Genomic DNA, 23,141 nt, shown 5'->3' on the forward strand with positions numbered 1-23,141 from the left:
ATAACTTTTTTGTTTTAAAAGATAAACATAAATTGTTTTTTGTTAAATAATTTGTAATTTCTGTATTTTATAAGTATTCTAAAAATGTATGCTTTTTTTGTTCAGAAATAACTCATATTTATCAAATGGTCATGAATTGAGTAAAAAACAGTAATTTTTTGCTGTACATTTATCAAAATTCAAAAAATTGCACTATTTACAGTTTTATAAAATTTGGTCCACATAATCTCCCTGCAAAATGAAACAAAATGTCGGTTTAAAAAATGGGGGTCCATGCACTCGTTTTCGAATTAAATCAGTTTGAATGCAAAAAATCAGTCGCAAAATGCATCTTTTCCCGATATGTCACAGTTTGACGTCGCGAAAATAACATTTTACGTTAGCAACGTCATTACCTCCCCTGTAACTGTATCGTATGCCCTTAACAGATTTGAGATATCTGCTGTCGTTTTAGAGATAATGCAGTTTGAAATTTTGCGAGCGGCGGCATGTATTTCTGAATCAACAACAGCTTACCACTTAAAATGTTTAAGAAATTGAAGAGGTTGGCATAGTTATATGTTTGACCAAGTACCAAAACATTCCATGGGAAAAACACCAAAAAAATCATTTTGAAATTTTCATGTTTTGCATTAACTTTGTAAGTTTCATAACTTCTATTTATATCGTTGATATTGCATCATTTTTGACACTTTGCCAAATGGGGTCAACTGATATATCAAATTGAAGGTCTCAATACACTCTGCTTAAAAATGAAAATTTTAAACCTCTTTTTCATCCCAGGGGGAAGGGTGTGGTCATTTAGTGCAAACATTCAAATTTTTCAGATGGTAATGTTGTCGCATATCAAATGAAAGAACATAAAGCGTACATTTCAAATTTCAAATTCACGTCCCCCGAAAATTGGTTGGATGGGGTCATTGAGTGCAAAAAAAATCTTTTACAATTGGGTTGTTGTATATCAAGTAAAAGGTCATGATGTGTACATTTGAAATATCAAATTCCTGACCTCCAAAAATTAGTTGGATGGGGTTATTAAGTGCAAAAATCAAACTTTCTAGAACATGGCGTTGTCGCATATCAAATGAAAGCTCATCTATCCTGTGTTACATACATCATACTTCCGATCTCAAAAATGTAGGCTGATGAGGTCATTAAGTGTAAAAAGTGAAAAGTTTCAGAAGGTATGCTTGTCGTATATCAAACGAAAGGTCGTACAAAGTACATTTCGAAAACATCACTTTTACAGGAAAGACCTTTCAATTGTGTTACAAACAATTGAGATACTAGTTTGTTTGTATGTTTTTTTCTACAAAAACCTCCTTTTTTGTTTTAATCGGAAGGAACATTTCGTTATGAATAACGTTTTTTTCGTCAAGAGAAAAAATACGTTTACATTTTAACAACTTAAATTTATTTTAGCAATGGACATTAATTTTGACAAAATAAAATATTCAGATAATGTTTGCTTTCCGCATTTTTCATCCAACTCTCTTTCAATTTCCAACTTCAATAGTTACACATCATTATCTTTCTTGTTAAATTCTGCTTAAGTTCGCTCTTTATTTGAGAATACTCTTTCTGGGTAGTAATTGCATGATCACTGCATTATTGTGCAAGTTAAAGATTTTGAAATATTAAACTTGCACGGAAGGTAGGAAAGTGCGATCGTCAACTGAATATTTTCTTAGTTTGGAATTTAAGAAATGATGTAAACGGTTGTACATGTACGTAAGAAAGAGCGATCTTTAGCTTCAAGTTATTCAGTAAGGGTTTCATGACACAATTACATAAATAAAAGGGCCGAAATATACCAGTGGCTTTGAAATGATTTTCAGTAACTGCAAGTACTCTCAGATCTGTACTTAGTGTCTTTATATTATATATAAGATGTTACATGGACAATCATACCACATCTTCATTTTTTATAGTTTTTATTAGGGACAGGCCGCTGGCTGAGCAAAAAAAAGGGGGAGGGGGCAATCATGCTTCGGTCATTCCCTATATAATCAACCAAATTGTCATACAAAAGGTCCTACTTGGACCCGCCTTTGCCACTAAATAGTCCAATATTTCCCAAAAAAGGAGTTAACCTCCAATCAATCAACCAATCTCTTAAATACATCAAGTTAATGTTTTTGGTGGGGTTCGTGTTGCTTATTATTCAGTTTTATATGTTGTGTCGTGTGTATTTTTTTTGTCAGTTTGTCTTTTTCATTTTTAGCCATGGCGTTGTCACTTTTTTCGATTTATGAATTTGATTGTTCCTTTGGTATCTTTCTTCCCTCTTTTATTAATGCCTGCGTCACACTATCCCGATTATTATATACGATGGACACCCGAATGGGAAAATTTTAAGTTCGTACGAAGTTGTTCCCGATCTCGTTAAAATACCAAAAAGAGACCGAAGCAAGAACGATGAATAACGAAGTCTATACGATGGTGCCGAAATTATATATGATAGCAAAAGATGGACATTTGAAGGTTACCGAAGACGTGTATTTAAGCTTTATATCTCAGCATAAGCCTACACGATGGATCACGAAGGCTATGTACACGATGGATTACGAATGCTACACGATTGATTACGACGATGGTGCGAAAACATACAAGATACATAAAGGTAAAATACATGTATGTACATACTACATGTATGAAAACGATCAAAACGGCGTTCTACCTGTTTTGATTTTCTTATGGTACGAACATAATTTCGACAACATATCATATCTGTACAAGGCTGCCATGCATGGGGGAAATCGATCTTTTTGTCTAATTCTTATGAAACTTAGTTTATTGTCCCCTCGCCTACTACATGTAAGTTGCGTGTAGATTAACTGTTATGGACACTCTAGAACAAAAATGCTCAAAACTTGGTATGGTGTTACTCGTTAAGAAAATCTTAAGCACTATTGACTTTAATGTTCAAAGGTCAAGGTCACAGTGGCAGTTGTAATACATGGCAATATCACCCTTGTGGACACTCTAAAACCATTATGCTTCAAAACTCATTTGGTATGTTCTTCCTCCTTGTAATGATCTGATATTTTTTACGTTCAATTTACAATTTTCTGCATGTGTCATATACACATATAGTGTCCATATTTGTCCCCAATATGTGATATACGAGGACATGCCAGGCTCGGCATTGCCTTGTTTGAACTGTAAAATGTGTCTACTAGTCTGAATAATCACCCATACTTATGCCCATGTTTTCTGGTCTATCTTAAAGGTAAGGTAATGCAAAACGAGCTCTTTCCAGTTGAATATCATTATAATATAGACACACGGAAGGATGTGGGGAAATCATCAAATGCGACAAAATATGACATATAGAAAACAAAATGGTTATGGAGTAAACATTCGTGTGACAACAACTCAAACGATACATAAATAATTAGAATAACGAAGAAAAAGTTGGTTTCCCTATATACATGTACCTGCAGTGTTGGTGTACGAGGCGCATTTATGATTTTCATTATGTTACTTGATATGAAAAATTGACAAAAAATAATATAATACTTGTAAATGTAAATCCTGAGCCTGTAATAGCTGCTCTTCTTGTTCTATTTGAAATAATAGAAACAATGCAGTTCCCTTTTTTTGTTAGAATCTCATAGAATCATATGATATGAGTTCCATTTTTTGTGAACGTCTTTTTTAATTGTGGTCTTAGACTGACCAGCTGTGCATATCGCGCATGGCACTTAAAATGTATTTTAGCGCGAAAATTAAGCTTTCATTTTGCTGGATTTAATGCCGTCGTAGTTCCATCTTTTCGCCTTCGTACTTGTATTCGATGGCAACACGACGAGATTACGAACATGTTAAAAATTAAAAACCTTTTCCGAAGTTGTCCCAGGAGGCTTGAAAAAGTGACCAATGGTTCTACGATGGTTAAAGATGGCACCACGAATAGCCCGATCTGGAAACGATTAGTCCCGATTTAGAAAATTTCCATAATCGAATTGCCATCGGCGTAAAAATCAGGACAGTGAGACGCGGACATAAGGGCGATCACTATAGTGATGTTTGATTTAATTTCAATAATTTTGCTATAACATAACAAAGGGTTTGCAGTTTAGCTCAAAATGAAAACAGCGATAGCATGCTTCGAAGGGCTAACTGAGCTTTTCTTATCACTTGGCGTCATTCTTCCTGCGTCAATCGTCCTGCGTCCGTCGTCCGTCAATTTTTACAAAAATCTTCTCCTCTGAAACTACTGGGCCAAATTTAACCACTCTTGGCCACAATCATAATTGGGGTATCTAGTTACGTGTCCGATACTTGTTTGGATTGATAAATATTTTGATACGAACGTCACTGATGAGTCTTATGTAGACGAAACGTGCGTCTGGCCGGAAATATAGGTTTTTTTTTGTGTAAAAAAAGTGCAAACATTTTTTGTAATTTGTGATAACGAATTATTTAATTGGTTAGAACGGTTTAAATTCGTTGAATTAGTAATTATCATTTTTTAGTAATTTATGATTTCTGATTAAAAATCATTTTCACAGATGTTTAGCACACCTGACCCACACTAGAATGTGAGATTTTCCCCTAAGGTTGCACCTGTTGCTGTTTTAAATAAAAAGTCTTATTCGCTGAAACAATTTGACCAAATGTTACAATATTTATACGTTATACTTTTTACCACAAAACACAATCAAACTTGTAATTGAAGAGCGTCACTTTTACAGTTCATAAGTTCATAGGTTAAGTCCTTTATTAATGGAAAAGTGATAATTCTGTCGTTTCCCTTGTCAACATTGAGTTTGCCTCAACCAATTGTTAATAAAGGAAGCTATTAAAACAAGAGTTCCAAATGGTGAAGTTGAAATCATCCCTTCGTAAATTTAACGGAAGCCATTGCAATTTGGTCAGTTAATTAGTAACAACGATTGGCCATCTGGTCAGAATGGGCAAATTATATGAAAGACTTACTGCTTAGTTTATTTCCATTTTTCTCTACATGTAGTTGTTTTAGTGGAGAAGACAAAATGTTTAAAGTTGAGAGATCTATGGACGACAGACGGATGGACGAATGAACGGACTCAAAGTGTTGACAAAGCGTTAAAAGGGAGGTACAAATGTTCATACGTATTCTAAAAGGTTTGGCAATTGTCACAATGTCACCTTTTATACAAAATGTATGTGTTCGTGCCTCAAGTTAAGAGTTTCATTAATATCTGGAAGATTTTAATGGAGCTGTATAGATCTTTTGTGGTCACAAATTGTATTACAGCAAAACTAACGGGATGACTTCATAAACCCATCCTCTACTTGTTATTCATGATGGTTCATATATATTTGCGTCGACTTAACAATCGATACCAGCACTGTATAAACTTTTCGACATACAATGACTAAATTAAATTTGACATTTCAATTAAACTGTGTATTAGTTTACTATGAACGTCGAGTTAATCAAGTACATAAGTGTTGAAAACCGTCACGCTAAATGCCTAAGAATCCCGAATAAAAAGTAATAAATCGCCATCAAAGGGACGTGTTGGTAGTTATTCTATATATTGAGGATTTTGTCAAATCATTGAAGTCGTCTGTCATTGCAGTTAAAAGAACTGATTTGAAGATATATACCTTGGATACGTAAATGTTTGAACTGAGGCGGTTGACCTTCATCGCCGAACAAGTTCCGAAAATGAAGATCGCGAGTAGGACTATACAGAGAAAAATTTGCCCCCAGTAGCAGTATTTGATCCTGTAACGAATTTAGTGTTAGATTCTAAAAGGATAAGCGTGGAGTTTTGTTTAATTAAGAGGAAAATTAAGCACGATATTTCAATCATTCGTAACAGTTTCCGAGTTTTAAACTTATTTCTGTGGTGCATGATAATTTAAAAGGAAAAAGTTGTGAGAAACGTTTCTTGGTGTCTAAAGTTAATATACCGAAAGATACAGAATTGGTTTTGGACTATGGATAGACCAAGAGAGATAGGATTCTAGGAAACCTTTGAATGACCGGATAACTCTGTCGCTTCTAAATTAAATGTAAAATGTCAATTATCAATTGGTAAGTAGGAAGACAATAATTCATCGATTTATTTTTATATATTCAAATTCAATATTTGGTACAATTTGTCTAGAGACTAGGTAGTAGTGGTCAGGCTAGCGCTTCGGGCACAATTTGTAAGTTGTGCGTACAAGTTTCAAGAATTGAAATCTATACTTGAACAATGTTTAAAGAATGACTGTAATATCTGTTTCTTTCTAATTAAAGTTTGGATCACATGTTTGATGTTATTTCGAATAGATACTACAGCCTACCTTAACTTATTAAGAAAGAAAAAACATTTTTAATTTCATTAAATTTTTTCGTGTCTAAAATATACGTAACAGTGGGGATTAGTGAGTGACTGGATTGAATGTGAAACAATTTCATATATGTTTACAAAAGATAACGAAATTTGGATATTTTATCGAAAGGTCATTTATTATTTTACTGCATGCATAAATTGATTGAATAGATCAAATTGGTAATAAATATCAATAAAGATATACATTGTATTCCAGAATTTGTCTATGCAAATCACAGGAAAATAATTGGTTGCGTCAATACAAATATTCAGCGATTGTTTGTCAACAAACTTTAATATACTTTGTTTTAATAATAAACATTATGCAACTAGACAACAACAAAACATAATAATCAGGGCAAACATGTACTAGATAGAACATGAATAAGGGCTAATGGACCGGGTTTCTATTTTATACAATATAACAACTAGTTTGATTTTATATGAGGCTTAACACCAGTCCATATGGACTAATACATATAAAGGTAAACAAGGAATGCAGGATATAACTACCGATCGAAAGCAAGGTAAGTAAAAGGCAGTGGCTATGTTGCCGGCTCCGGACTATATGAAATACATTTTATTGTAAAAATTATCATGAACACACATGATATATGTGGCTACTAGGTGAGATTTCTATAATCTTTTAGTCTTCGACTAGATAAAGGATAACCATACTTTCGTATGTCGAACAGTTCCACCACCAAATAATAAACGGAAAACTTAATTAACAATCCTAACACAACAACCTTATGTTCACTATTTACATTAGGATCTTTAAGTTTTAATGACTTTATACATGGGAAGTTTACAGTTTTTTTACTTTGACATGGGAAGTTTACAGTTTTTTTACTTTGACATGGGAAGTTTACAGATTTTTAAGACTTTTTACATACAAAGTTAAGAATATTTCTGATTTTTTACTTTAAGCAGTTTGTTTTATTTTGGTATAGTACTATTTAATGTAATAACACTTACAGAATAAATTACATAAATTCTTTTTAGATAATTCGTAATTCAGAAAAAAACTAAATTCATAGTCTTTGGCCTTTAAGAATTGACCTTTATATCTTTAAAGTAATATGGCACTAATTTATTTACGGTGTAGTATGAGGGTAAATAGAAAAAAACGACTTATTTAATGTTAATTCACATATTCATTAACTGAGACTTTAAGATTTAATAAAAAGGATTATACTTTTGAAAATTGTATTACGTAGACTAGATTTTCAAATGTTTGTTTAATTATTCATTGCTGCAACACCCATCCTTGGACCCACTCTTCGTGCATCTTTTTTGTTTGCTTGGTCTTTCATCACCTGTTGATATCGTGCATTCTGTATAAGGAACACTGACCTTCTTGATTGGAATTTTATTTTGAGATATCAGGTCAGATGTGACTCAGTAAACAGTTTATATGCTTGTTTTGTCCATTAATACTTGTATTGTCATTTTATATGTGAGGTTTTCTTCAAGCACATCAACATTTGAGGTCAGGATGTTCTTACTTCGTAAAATTGTTTGTCTTAATAAGACCGGCAAAAAAGCAAAACTCTATACAAATCGCTTTTTTACCGAAGCCGATAAAATAAACCCTAACTAAGAGATGGATGTCCATCAATGTCTTTATCATGTTTATCTTTTATAGTGTGACGGTTATGTGTATATTTTATATATTCAGCTAGCCTATGTTCAAAATATTTGTATGTGCGTACTAGGTATGTAAAGTAGATGTAAATGATAATACTATAGATTTTTTTTTCAGAGGCTATAAATTGTACATGTACAGTGACAAATGATAACAGTGTGAATGTGAAAAATTGTGAGCTCTGCACATCGTCCTCAAGCAATTTTCGTGCTAATGGCAGAATAAAGTAATTAAAATAGCTGCCAAGGTAGTGTGAATGATATGATAATGTACATGTAGTTTGGTATGAACTTTAAAGTTTTCTTGCACTAATCTTTGAAATGAAAGAGCTGAATAAGGACTACAAATTGATATAAAAATGTGTGTACACCTAAGTAATACATGTATATTCTTATGGGCCTCAGGAAAAAACAGTCCTACAACTTACGATGTTAACCTCTTTAAATATGTAAGAAATTGTTATTATATAACATTTACAGAGTAAAAAACAAAAACACTGAAATAAATGTAGATATTGTTTTCAAATCTATATATTATGTATATTGAAGCTCAACATTATGAAAAAATCACACAAGAGAAGAATAACATTCAGATTACAGAAATGAACTTTCAATTGCATTATTTTCATAATTGAAAATTCTTAAAACTTAAAACTTTCTCATAAATTCTGTTGATACAATGTATACTTCACATTTTGCTGCGCTTCAACAATATTTATTTCTCAGATGATTTGCATTATGTTCAGAGTATGAAGATGTAACCTGTAAGTGTTATCTATAAACTTGTATGTGGGTTTAAATGAAGAAGAGAGGAAACCCAACATCACTATTACAACCTAAAGATTTGTAAAGATCTATATTGAGTCATAAACTATCATTATATTGTTTGTTCCATTTAACGTTTCTAAATTTTTTAATGTATCTAAAGATCTAAATTTATTTGTAGGGGGAAATCATCAGAAATTTATGTAAAGAGGAACCTCCTAAAAGAAAAGACAATTCTGAAACAAAATCAACTAATGTACAAAAGATTGATGAAACTCATCAACAAAGGACAAACAACACAAAAACCTCTTATGTTGTCCCGAAAATACGTCAGATCAAGCACAGAAATTTACTAAAGGCGAATTTTTCAAATTAATGCTGGATAGAAGCAATATGCATCTCGATATTTTGAAATATATTCAAAATTGTTCAACTACATTAAATTAATGCCAAAAGTAGGAGACCCCGCGAATAGTTGTGAGGACTATGCTGATAAAACTAGGAATTTTACTTAGGAGCAAAGATCATCAATCCTAAAATATTTATGTGACAATGTTCATCCAATCACCTTGCAACACCTTGATGTACATGTACCAAGTCTAATTCATGTCACTATTACATGCACTTTGATACACAGACCATCCAACTTTGATTCAGGTTTGTCTGTTTTGCTTCTCTTTTATTTCTGTCAGAAGAATATTGACTTTGAAATTTTGCTTAGTTTACATGTATTAGTTTGTGTTTAGATTTGTTTAAAGGCAACTACTTGTGATAAGTCAATGGGATTTGGTAAGTAGGTCCGAGACCACAATTGTCGTCCCTTGATTAATATAGTCCTTAGTGTTAACAGTTGGTTACTTGCCAATAATTTTTATACCCCTTCCAAGTTTATTTCTCCATGTTTAATGCCTCAAAATTGTAGGTAGGGGGTGAAATTACACTGTAAAAAATTTTGGTCCAGAATTTTACAAGAAAGTAGTGATTTGGTCCAGCTGAAAAAAGGTTAAAAATTAGCAATTTGGAAGCTGTTAAAAGATTTCAAGACACCCTAAACACAAAATTGTCCATATTTTGAGTTAGAGGCGATGAAGTTTTCTATAATTTTAATATAATTTGTCCCAAAAGTAGTACAACACACTGTAAAAATTTCATTGAGAAAGCGCAGGTGGGATTTTTTCAATTTTCATCTATGTTCTAAAAGAAATGCACTACGAATTAATTGTGTTCTCAGACCAGTAGTTGTATTAGCATTGGCACATCTCTTTTCTATAGAGATTATTTAGCCCATGTTCCTTCAGTCATGCGTGGATAATTGTCTTTCAATATTTGCAACACTGACATATTAAAGTGTAGCTATTTTAATTCCAACATTTGTCAAAAACAATTCTAACTAGATTTGCCATTGCAAGCAATAGCGGATGGCACCCTTCCCCTATTGCCAGGTGAGCGGCAGCCATTTTGAAAATTCCAAAGTCAAAGATTGCATCTACAGATGTGTATTAACATTGTTGTAACGTTTCATTAATTTTGGAGCATTTTGAAATTTTTGAAATTTTTGCTAATTCCATGGTAACGGGTACCATTTCTAAAATTCCACTTTGGGACATGCCATGTTACATATCTATAAAGTTTCATTGGGATTGATGCTATATTCTTCAAGAAAATGCATCTTTAATGTATTTTCCCATAGGGCCTATGTTAAACTTTCGCCCCGTTTCCATGACAATGGCGGCCATTTTGGAATTTTCTTATATTGTCACAACATCTAGGCATACCAAGGAACATTACCACTAAGTTTCATCAAGGTAGGTCTTATAATGAAAGATTTAAAATTTGCATTTTTTTTCACATTTGATCAGTTTCCATGGCAACGGCGGCCATTTTTTACCATTCCAATGTCTCTTGCACAACTTAACATGGCGGTTCATATTATGGTATAGTTCCATCAACATTGGTCTGACCAATTCTGAGAAATAGTATGGACAAAATGTGTGGAAGAATAAAAATAATAATAATAAAAAGAAAAAAAAGAAACGAACAATAACAAGATGTCACCCCAACTCCGTTGAGGGTGCCATAATGATTTGCCGTTCTACAAATGTTCCTATTCATTTGTTAAAACTATAATTTCAAGAAAATGAAAACAGCGTGTGCATATTTGTAATAATAAATAGCAAAAATATTATCATTGATACTCAAAATATTACAGATGAGTGATGCAGGCTATTCAAATCCAAAACCTTGTCATATCTGACATTGTCTGATTGAAAAATCTCATTAACCTTATAATACTTTTGATCTTTTAGACAAAGAATATAAATCCTTGTTACATATGCATGAAAGTTAAAATAAAAATGTATAAAATAAAAGATGCTGTTAAAAAGATCTGCTGAACAAAAAGTAGAAAGATCACCTTGATAGACAAAGGTAATGTTATTCAACTGAACATTGAACTTGAAACCATTGAAGCAGATTTTATATGATACAATTCCCATTACTTTTTTTAGTTTAAAAAGAATGGATTGTTTAAGTTTATAAATGTCTCTTAAATGTAATACATTTGACAAAAAAAAAGGTTTTTCAAAAAATGTTTCCTATGGTATGATATTCCTAATTTTTATGCCACATTAGATTTTTTACCCAATTTTATGGTCCATTGGACATGGAAAATTATAGTGCGAGTGGGGCATCCGTGTACTTTGGACACATCCTTGTTCTTCCAATTTTAGTTTGTTTGTGACTGTACAACCATAAGGTCAAACCAAATGATTGAAAATAGGAAATATGGTTGATTCCAATTTTGTAAGCTAGGACAAAAGTGGCCATTGAAAGAAATTAGTTGCCTTAAAAAGTATGTTTGAAATGGACAGTCTATTTTTATGTGAAAAAGTATAATATTCTTCAAAAAAACTTATTTCAAATGTGAAAACTGTAGATATAAGCTGTTAAAGGGGAACCACTAATGATATTGTTATATATAAAAAAAAAAGAAGATGTGGTATGATTGCCAATCAGACAACTGTCCACAAGAGACAAAAATATGGGCTTCAACAATGAGCAAAGCCAATACTGCATAGTCAGCTATAAAAGGCCCCGATATGACAATATTAATGTAAAACAATTCAAACAAGAAAACTAATGACCTTATTTAAATATAATAATGAACAAAAAACAAATATGTAACACATAAACAAACGAAACGACAACCACTGATTACAGGCTCCTGACTTGGGATAGGCACATGCATAGTAATGTGGCTAGGTTAAACATGCAAAGTTTTTTTTACATTGGCATTTCCACATATATCACATTGCATTGCACTTTCAGTTTCATTCATCAGTCATTAACGTTTTTTCACAATTTAAGGTTAAGTTTTATTTGTTTTGAATGATTAAACCATTTGCATGATTTCAAATGTCATATCCACTTTTTCCTACCTGCCCCTGGAGGACTTTTGAATTCAGTGTTGGTTTGAACTAGCACATCCTATTGATGGCCTCTTTTTCAAAATTTTATTAAAAGTTTCAACTACATAGTTAGATCTTAATTTTTCAGGCTTTTTACATCATATGGCTGATCTAGATGCTGTTTTAAGAGCACAGTCTGTACTGTTTGTGATTGAAGAAGAAGTGGAAACAAAGCCAGAAAATCTGTTGAGTCATACAGATATTCTGTTTAATATGTCCTGAAACACAAACTTCAGCGAAGACCTACTTTAGTAAAGATGCATGGCAGCTTGTTTTAAATACTCTCAAAGTATTAGAAGGTACACACATGTAACCAGTCTGAATATTAAAAATAGAAAACTAACGACCTTATTTAAATATAAAAATGAACAAAAAACAAATATGTAACACATAAACAAACCACTGATTACAGGCTCCTGACTTGGGATAGGCACATGCATAGATAATGTGGCTGGGTTAAACATGCAGGTTTTTTTTTACATTGGCATTTCCACATATATCACATTGCATTGCACTTTCAGTTTTATTCATCAGTCATTAACGTTTGTCACTATTTAAGGTTGAATTTTAACTTAACTGCTGCAATCAAAGAATTTTCATTGCTTTTTTAGCTCACCTGGCCCGCAAGGCCAAGTGAGCTTTTCTCATCACTTGGCGTTCCTCGTCCTTTGTTCGTCTCCGTCGACATCGTTGTTAACTTTTACAAAAATCTTCTCCTCTGAAACTACTGAGTCAAATTTAACCAAACTTAGCCACAATCATTATTGGGGTATCTTTTTGAAAAAAAAATATGTGTGCAGTGACCCAGCCAACCAATCAAGATGGCCGCCATGGCTAAAAATAGAACATATGGGGTAAAATGAAGATTATAACTCTGAAAATAAAGCATTTAGAACAAATCTGACAAAGGATTGAATTGGTATCTAGTCAATATCTATTTTCCCTGAAATTTTCAGATGATTTGGAGAAATGATTGTTGGGTTGCCTCCCCCTCAATTGGTAATTTGAAAAAAAAATACCTTTTTTGGTTATTATCTTGAATATTGTTATAGATAGAGATAAATTGTAAACAGCATAAATGTTCAGCAAAGTAAGATCTACAAATAAGTCAACATGACCAAAATGGTCAGTTGACCTCTGAAAGAGTTATTGCCCTTTATGGTAAATTTTTAACAATTTTCATTAATTTGGTAAATTGGTTTACAAAATACTTTCCTTTCTATCTAAAGGGCCAAGTTGATTATAGATAGAAAAATTGTAAGTAACAAGAATGTTCAGTCAAGTAAGATCTTCAAACACAATTTTGTCATGAATCCATCTGTGTCCTTCATAGACTTAGGTGAGCGACACAGGGTCTTTAGAGCCTCTAATTTATGTTTTAGATATGTATATTAGTAACACTCAGAAGTATTATGATAAGATTTCTCCATGCCAGACAAGAAAAGGCAAAGCTTTAATAGGTCCAGTTGAAGGTGAGTTTCATATTAATGCATATTGAAAAAAACATCTGAACGTAAGTACGTATATGTGGAATAATTGCCATTGGTACCAAACCCAGTTACGACATTGAACAAGTATTAAATAAGCTCTCTACGAGTTCAAGTTTGACATCATTATAAAGTTGACTTTTGACTGGTTTCTGCTGGTTTATAGTAGAAACGTGTTTAACTGGCCATGGACCTAAGAGCAAATTGATTTTATTTCCAATAAGTTAATTAATGAAAATATAAAATGTGTAAAAGATTTTCAAGGAGACAACAATGAGCTAGAGACCAATTTGCATAGATGTAAACTACTATTGGTTACTGTTTGGCCTTCAACAACAAGCAAAATCTTTAAAATGTAGGAAGTTATGAAGACTTTGTGACATTATGTTAAGACTTTGTAATAACTTCACCATTGTTTTAAGGATAAAGCGTATTCAAGCACTTTTTAAAAAAAATTGTAGGAAGAATATTCAAAAAGTTTTCAAAAAGGACATCAGACCAGATTAAATCAAGTAAGTAATTCTTGACTTGTGTAAGTATTTTATTTTATAATGTTCTGATTAGTACTGTTTTCTACTGCACAAGTATTTCTTTGAACATACAACAGTTTGGGTTCTACAGATAAGGCTGAACCATCTTACATATTTATCAATATGCTCCAGTAACATTGATAGTGCAAGATGTTAACTCTGCATAGTATATTATTTACTTTTTATATTTGTATTGATTTAGTATAAAACCAGATAGGTTGTTCATTTGTGTAAGTTGAAATTTGAAAATTCACCTCTTATTCCATTTTTTCTCTTAAAAGATGATTTTGATCTATTTTTTTTAGCTTTTTGGCAGAAAAATGAAATATCATTTTTTAAAATGTATTTAATTGTACTTAAGGCATCATGAATTATATATAATCATTTTAAAAAAATCTGCCCCTAAAAATTAGAGGTGAGTAATTTCAGGCTTTAATGAGCCTCTTGTTTCTGTAGATATCTTGTTTCAATATTTGTGAAAAATGTTTATGCCAACCTGGGGAGATATGATATAACAAATAATACTAACAATTTAGCCAGTTTATTTATACACATTTTTTATACCCCATGCAACTTAAGTTACGAAAGGTAAAATATTGTTGACTGGTCCATCTCTCTTTTTGTCTGTCGCCATCTGTTATCAAAAAAGCTTGGATGGGATTTTTATTGACAGAAATAAGAGGAGGGAGACTTATTTTACGAGGGGACTGGATAAAGATCATAGATTTTTGCTTTATGCCTAGAACATGTAGAAAGCACATTTATTTTTTGTTGGATTTCCTATAAATTTCAATGAAGTGCTGGATATCGGTTAAGGTGGACCACTTTGTCAGGGGGGTGGGGGGGGGGGGAGGATGAAAATCATAGATTTATATTTTGTTTGCCTAGTGACAATATAGGGATGTGGGGTATGTGATCCTGCTCACTTAACTTAAGTTCTTTTATAGATAACCAAGCTATAAAAAAAAGTTCTATGACATAATTCTAGGTAAAAAAGATAAGAAATCCTTTGATAGTGACGACAGATCTCCATTTAAAGCAAGACATGGTAGGTATTTTTAAATATTTATATTCATCTTAACAAGTCACTTCTAACATCTTATAATTAATTACTTTTTAGAAAAAAGAAGTGTATATTCCTTTACAAGTGAGGAATTTTCTCCATTAAAAGCTAGGAAAGCTAAGAAATCCTTTACAAGTGAGGACAGTATTCCATTAAAAGGTAGGAAAGCTAGGAAATCCTTTACAAGTGAGGACAATTCTCCATTAAAAGCTAGGAAATCCTTTACAAGTGAGGATAGTTCTCCATTAAAAGCTAGGAAATCTCTTACAACTGATGATAGTTCTCCATTAAAAGCTAGGAAATCCTTTACAACTGAGGACAGCTCTCCATTAATTGCTAGGAAATCCTTTACAAGCAAGGACAGTTCTCCATTAAAAGCAATACAAGGTGAGTGATAATATGTTATTTGATAATTCCATTGACTTATATGCGTGTTTTTAACAACACGGAAAATCAGAATTAAGCAGTATTTATATTGAGTGTTTTTATAAATTTAGAAACACGTCAGAGGGAATCCCAGTTTTGATAAAATACGATAGTTCTCGGAATTCCGATAAATCTATCTTTGTCATATAAGAAATGAAGTGGAGTTTTTCTTATATGTTATTGTTATGAAAATGATATTTAAGATCATTGTAATTCCATAAAGAAATAGAGAACCATCTAGGTCGTTTAGTCAACATTTAATATACGATCTTGCTCAAAGGTTTGTTTTGGTAATTATGCGCATGCGTATAGATTTCTTGACTTCAAGGGGTTTTAGCTCTGGATTCCCCACTCAATTAATTTATATCTCATGGGATCTTTTCTATGAATGTCTGCTATTGAGGGTTATTGTTGTTGCATATCTGTAAATCATATGCATCATTTAAAAAAAATGAATGTAGTCATCATCATAGAACACCCCTTCAGGCGAAATGGAGTCTACCATATTATCGTTTCGAGTTGTCTCACTTCCTTAAATGTTGAGTCAAACGACATGTCCAGTATTAGCTCGTTCTGTCAATAAATGTTGTATTTTATTTAAAACGATCGCAATTTGAACCGATAAATTTGTACGGAAACGAGTCATGATCACTGACTCAAAGAAAATTAATTATTTAAAGAGTTAGGAATGGGGTTCCTCCTAGAACTAACGTAGGAAAATAGGTGATAAGATACGAAGTGGAATATACTTTCTCTCACTCTGAGTCACAGTGACTGCTGTGGAAAGTAAACTTGGAATTGATAGTACAAAAATAAAACACAATAGGCCTATTTTCATTGTTCTTATAGGATACAACATATAAATATTAACATTTTAAGTAATTTAAGAAACAGTTTATGCATACACACTTATTGATACAACCAAGGTATAACAATAAACTATGACATAATTGTAAGTAGTAGAGATATGAAATCCTTTGATAGTGATGACAGATCTCCATTAAAAGCTAGGAAATCCTTAAATAGCAAAGACAGTTCTCCATTTAAAGCAAGAAATGGTATGTATTTTCTATATTTTGTATGTTGATATATTTTTTCTGTTCTAGACATAACTGTGTAGTAAGCTGACTTAAAAAAGAATACACAAGTTTCTTCGTAACACTTACTTCTAACAATTTACAATTAATTTCTTTATAGGAAAAAGAAGTGTGGACAATTCTTCATTAAAAGCTAGGAAATCCTTTACAAATGAAGATATAGTTTTCCATTAAAAGCTAGGAAATCCCTTACAAGTGAAGATAGTTCTCCATTAAAAGCTAGGAAATCCCTCACAAGTGAAGATAGTTCTCCATTAAAAGCTAGGAAATCCCTTACAAGTGAAGATAGTTCTCCATTAAAAGCAATAAAAGGTGAGTGATAATATAAATATGTTATATACATATTATCATTAAAAAGAGGAAGCTAACATAGGGGACAATGAAAGTTAATACCATTACTTTAACCATTCAAAATCCTGAAATTTAGTTTTTGATCCAGATAGTCATTTGAGCTTATGCCATCATTTGCTATAATCCTCATGAATTATTTCAAGAATCTTCCGTTCTGAAATTAATGGGTCAAATACTTCAAAAAGACTTAAAGTGAATGTGCCTTAGGGTATATAGTTTATAAATTTTAATTGATGATTTGATTCATCAACAAATCTTGATGCTGTTGCTAAGAAAAAGAACATAGTTTAGTGGTTTTTGTGAAATTGGTGTCTTTTTAATAGAATTATGCCATTTTCAATTAAATTTTTTAGTACGTCTTTCATGTTGTAAAGTTATACTATTGTAAATGAGGTTAGGGTAAAGGTTGGCGTCTGTTAAAACATTCACACCTGTTGCATTTATTATATGCACCTGTCCTTAGTCAGGAGGCTTTTGTTTAGTGGTTGTCGTTTGTTGGTGTGTTTCATATATGTTTCTCGTTTTGTGAATAGTTAAGACCCTTTGTTTCCTGTTTGAATTGTGTAACACTGGTCATTTTGGGACTCTTTATAGCTTGCTGTTGGATGTGAGCCAAGGCTCTGTGAAGAAGGCATTACTTTGACCTACAATTGTTAAATTTGAATTCATTGTGAATTGGATGGAGATTTGTCTCATTGGCACTCATACAACGTCTTCTTATTTATATAAAGGACAAATGCAGTTTTGGGCTTATATCTCACTAAAGCAGTTAGAGCAAAAATAATGGAGGTTTATGTAAGTAATAGAACAAGATCTATCTGCCATAAGATGAACACTGCAATTGGACAACCCATGTTTGGTAACCGTCCCGAAATGGTTGATTTGTTGGTTATTTCATTGTATCGTTAATTCCATTATAGATAGAGACAAGTTAAAGTAAATAAATTCAGCGAAGTTAGGTATGAGGTTAAGATCTATATGCATTGTAACTTTCAGACATATCCAACAACCCATTGTCGGGTTACTGTTCCGAAATAGTTATTTTTTAGGGAATTTTATTGTTTTTGGTTATTATCTTCAATTTTTTTTTGGAGATATATAGAGATAAAATGTTACAGCAAAAAATATTCAGCAAAGTAAGATCTACACATGAGTCAAATGAGTGAAATTGAAATGAGATATTAAACTGTATGCAATAAAAATAGGAGGAACAATTTATTTGCTTATATTTTAAGATTCTGTGGATTTATTGATTTTCGTGGGATACCAATTTTTGTGGATAACGTGGGTGTAGGTGAATCACAAATTTCTCTAGGCTTGTTTCAACACATAATAAAAACCATGAAATGAAATATACAAAAAAACACAATTTTTCCACAATCCACGAAAACTGGTACCCACGAAAATAAATGAATTCACAGTAATACAGCTTACATGTTCCTATATACTTTTTTTATTTATTTTAATTGAAGTCAATGAAAAATATTTCCTCAGGAATGCCCACCTTCTTAGTTATAAAAGCAAAAGAAATGAAAGCTGAAATTATAGAGTATCTGCAGAATTATAAGCCATTTAAATCATTGCCAAAAGTTGGAGATCCTGTTTAACCATTATGTTGACAACACTAGAGGCATATCTGAGGAAGTGAGAGATGAATTAACTTCATATCTCAGCTTGACATATAAAGACATTTTCAATCTATCTGTCAGTTCTGACATTCCATCTATGATGCACAACACTATATCATTCATAATACATCATTCAGGAAACAAAGGTACAACTTTTATGAGAGAAAACAATATTTTTTTTTACTTTCTGTTACATAAGAAATAACAGTACTGTAGTTGAAGAGTTGCCACCGTCAATTGTTACACAATAGACAGTATCAGAGACATTAAACAGTGATGTGCAACCATCAAATAAAAATTGACAGTGACAACTGTTCAAGTACAGTACTGTTATTCCGATTCTAATGCATTACAAAAAGAAAAAGTACGATAAAACTTAAAAAAACGAGTAAATTTGACAATTAGAAAAAAAAAAACGCGAAATTTAATGAATTATTTTGGCACAAAGATGTCATGGCTAAACGTGACGTCATACAAATGAAAACTTACAAACTGGAGGTTATTACCTTACCCGTACGCTTCAAATTACGATAACATTACATTAAAACGCCAAATTCAAGGTAGGTGTTGTTTTATTTTCAATTATATAGTAGTAATCGAACATTTGTTGATTCAATCAATTCAAAATGGGGGGGGGGGGGTCCCTCCTTAGTTAAGCCTGATCAACTGTGGATTTGACAGCAAATTTTAGCCAATGAAAAAAAAATTGTTACATCCAAATTGCATTAGAATACTCATTATCTTAATAATAGAAATCTGTCACATTTTGTTATTGTTTTCCAGTTTCTTTTTTTTATATTACTGCATACACCTTAGTATGTTATTTTATATTAAACCAATTTCTGCCTGTCATGGCTTTGAAGGTTGTGTTCTATAAACATATAATTTATTCCATTTGAATTAAGGTAAATTTATAGAGATGACCTGCTGTTGAAAAAATACCCGATGAATGATTTTTTTCAGTGGTTTATTTATGTTAGCTGAAATGCTTTTTTGAATAGGCCTAGGTAACTATAGCTAAGATGATAGACAAGTGCCTCATGTTCAAAAATATTCATGTAATTACTTTATTCTAAAAAAATCCCAATTTGATGTTTTAGGGACCAATTTGAAAACACCTAGAATCATCCCTGGTGGAATAAGCTTGGTTTTTCTCCTTTTTCATTTACATTGTTACTCAACTGTTTAATTTTCCAGTTTTAAATAATCCAATAGATGTTTGCCAAAATTTAGAAAGGATCCGTGAAACTACTGGAGAATATGAAAGGATTGGTAAAAATACTAAAAAGGGTAAATAATCTAAAGTTTTTACAACTTTATATCAGTCCAAAGATTGTTTCTTTCACAGTTTGTCTTTTAAATCTTATTTACATTCTGAATTGCAACTTGTATACTTTTGAAGATTTGACTGATAAAAGAATTTTATTCAGATTTGGAAAAGGATGATAACAGTTTGTGAAAAGAAGTTTCATCTTCATAATGCAAATTTAAAATAGTTTTAATTGTATTAATTCCATACAAATATTTCAGGGAAGGTTAGAATGAATTATTTTTTTTTTAAATCCTGATTCCATTTCAGATGCAATTACAGGACTTATTAATCATTCATCGACAAAAGATAAAAAATCAGAAATAGGTGAGAAATCATTTAGTATAAAATAAAAGTTGGTTAAAAAATCTTCTCCTCTGAAACTGCTGGGCCAAATTTAACCAAACATTGCCAAAATCATTATTAGGGTATCTAGTTTAAGAATTGTGTCCGGTGTCCCGGTCAACCAACCAAGATGACCGCCATGGCTAAAAATAGAACATAGGGGTAAAATGCAGTTTTTGGCTTATAACTCAAAAACCAAAGCATTTAAAGCAAATCTGACATGGGGGTGAAATTGATCATCAGGTCAAGACCTATCTGCCCCGAAATTTTCAGATGAATCGGACAACCCGTTGTTGGGTTGCTGCCCCTGAATTGGTAATTATAAGGAATTTTTGCTGTTTTTGGTTATTATCTTGAATATTATTATAGATAGAGATAAACTGTAAACAGCAGTAATGTTCAGCAAAGTAAGATTTTGTTTAATATTCACATAGACCAAGGTGAGCGACACAGGCTCTTTAGAGCCTCTAGTTTTAAAAGCAATGTATTTGCATAATAATAGTCTTTTTAGTTAGTAAAATAAGTTGATGTTTTGTAGGCAGAAAAAGATCAGGAAATAAGAAAATAGATGCAGCAGAATCCAAGAAGTGTACAGTAAGACTGACTGATATTGGTACTATTAAAAACTTGAAAACATATGTAAACAAGACAGAGAAAATAAGAAAAAGAAGGAAGATATGTGTAAAGAATTTGTAAAAAAAAATGTTAAATGTTAAAGGGGCACTAGCTGTCAAATTCATGTTCACCGACTTTACTTAATTTCTAGTATTTGATTTATAATAATGAATAATGTTAACATTTATCCAACCTATTTAAAGTCTAAAATAAATTAGGAGGACACGGTATAAAATTACATTTCGTGTGTTCGCAGTCTAGACCGCCATCTAATTAATTATTGAGTTGACCTCTAAAGTCATTCAATGACCATATAAGCGATGTAAACATAAATATAGATATAAATAGATCAAGCAAATTCATGCTCTTGGATTATTCTAGGTCTATTTAATTTTATATTATAGATGAAACATTAATGTTTATCATCGTTTTTATCTGTATAAGAATGATTTTCTGTGGATCAAATCAGTCAATCAATTGATTTACCTTTGTTTCACTTTCAATGTTGATATTCTTTTCCTTTAAATAATTTTACACATTCAATTCATGTGTTATCCATTTCAAGCTAAGGAGTTAAATTGAAGTTCACATTAATACAAATTCTATGAGGTTGAATTATTCACTTGCTAGTGAATAATTCATTATCAATGATTTTAGCTTATTTTGACAGAACTAAATCATACTTGCTGCTAAAAGATAATTATTATTTCACCATTGTATTTCATTAGTGATTGAGCAAAACAAATAATATATAATTTTTTTTTTATATATCTCGTAGCTAGTGCCCCTTTAAGATTTAAAAAAGTTCATCTGATATGAAACAACAAATTCAGGATACTTTGTGTCATATTTCAAATAAGTTGAATGTATATCTACTTATGATAAAACTATGGTATTGCAAAATGTCGTAAATTTTTTTTGTCTTATTGATGAAAATCGATAATAGGAAGAGTAAAAAAGCCTGTGAAGTAAAAATATAAAAAAATATATTAGTATATAACAAAATCCCTTCAAGAAAATATTGTGACCTTTAGTTTAGTCATGCAGTTCTATGACAGCAGATCTTTTTTATGTTATGCAACTTTACCATAAGTTTGACCAAATGCAAAGCAAAAAGTAAAAACACAAAAATACCGAACTCCGAGGAAAATTCAAAAAGGAAAATCAAAAATCAAAAGGCAAAATCAAAAGTCCAAACACATCAAACGCCAAACAAATGCAAAGCAAACAATAAAAATCAGGAAAGAGAACACATGGATGTATATATTTATTCTGTTTGACTTGAATTTACATTATTATTTATCTAAAGTTTTTCAATTTTTCAATAGATAGACTAAGTGTGAATGTTTGTTATGTCTGCAAATTTTCAATATTATTTTTTCATGGAGTAAATGAGTCTGCATTGCAAACAAAAGAGTGTATTACACAGTTCTTTCCATTAAGTTCATATTTATGCACAAAAAAAATCATAATTATGAGTACTGTTTTTCACTGTTTATTGTATACACCCCTATATCATGTACATAGTATAAGAAGCTTGAGAAAAAAGTTTCCATGTGTATAACAGGGACATATCCAAAAAGTTACAACTTCATAAGTTCAAATTCAGTAAAGTTTTGCTTGAGTCTGATTTTTTTAGCAAGAACTTAATATATATAAAGAAAATTCAAGTCAAAGATGACCTTGATTTTTGCAATGATATATATATATATAATACTTTTACTTAATCATTCTCTTGGATAGCAAACTTGTCAAATTTTCAAATTGAATAAAAAAACAAACAAATACTTGTGTTTAATGATCTTCATACTGTTAGCGTTCAGCCAGGATGAAGAGATTATGCCCAAAATTGTCTCTTTATTGGATTGAATCAAAGAGTTTTTATCTTTATATGAGAAAAGTAGGAAAGTTATAGATACACTGAAAGAGATTGAACCTTATAGTTATTTTTAGTTACAGTGAGGATAATGATATAATAAAGACTATCTTGTGACTTTAATATTTTATTGTTGTTGTTTGTTTATATAAACAATGTATTAAGTTTCTGTGAATAGGTATAGTTTCTTTATTTATTCCATGTTCTGTTACATTATC

General features: G+C 31.5%; 2 protein-coding genes across 9 annotated transcripts in view; one reads left to right on the top strand and one right to left on the bottom strand.

The window, feature by feature from the left end:
- LOC143044349 (ras-related protein Rab-26-like) overlaps positions 1-23,141 on the bottom strand; it is a 188,879-nt gene that overhangs the window by 122,283 nt on the left and 43,455 nt on the right. The gene's annotated exons all lie outside the window — the stretch shown is intronic.
- LOC143044347 (uncharacterized) lies at positions 5,406-21,270 on the top strand. Of its 5 annotated transcripts, none has more exons than XM_076216295.1 (13): positions 5,406-6,034; positions 8,083-8,212; positions 8,911-9,386; positions 12,285-12,495; positions 13,579-13,668; positions 14,145-14,195; positions 15,202-15,261; positions 15,334-15,663; positions 16,900-17,111; positions 18,645-18,924; positions 19,879-20,068; positions 20,358-20,414; positions 20,971-21,270. In XM_076216295.1, exons 5-9 carry the CDS (start codon positions 13,581-13,583, stop codon positions 16,971-16,973), a joined length of 603 nt encoding a protein of 200 aa, XP_076072410.1. In that variant the 5' UTR covers positions 5,406-6,034; positions 8,083-8,212; positions 8,911-9,386; positions 12,285-12,495; positions 13,579-13,580; the 3' UTR covers positions 16,974-17,111; positions 18,645-18,924; positions 19,879-20,068; positions 20,358-20,414; positions 20,971-21,270. The 5 variants fall into 5 exon arrangements, with proteins under 5 accessions (XP_076072410.1, XP_076072408.1, XP_076072412.1 ...); XM_076216293.1 differs by having other exon boundaries at positions 19,976-20,068; XM_076216297.1 differs by lacking the exon at positions 15,202-15,261 and having other exon boundaries at positions 19,976-20,068.

This window comes from Mytilus galloprovincialis, chromosome 9 (genome assembly GCF_965363235.1).
Source record: "Mytilus galloprovincialis chromosome 9, xbMytGall1.hap1.1, whole genome shotgun sequence".
Classification (NCBI taxonomy): domain Eukaryota; kingdom Metazoa; phylum Mollusca; class Bivalvia; order Mytilida; family Mytilidae; genus Mytilus; species Mytilus galloprovincialis.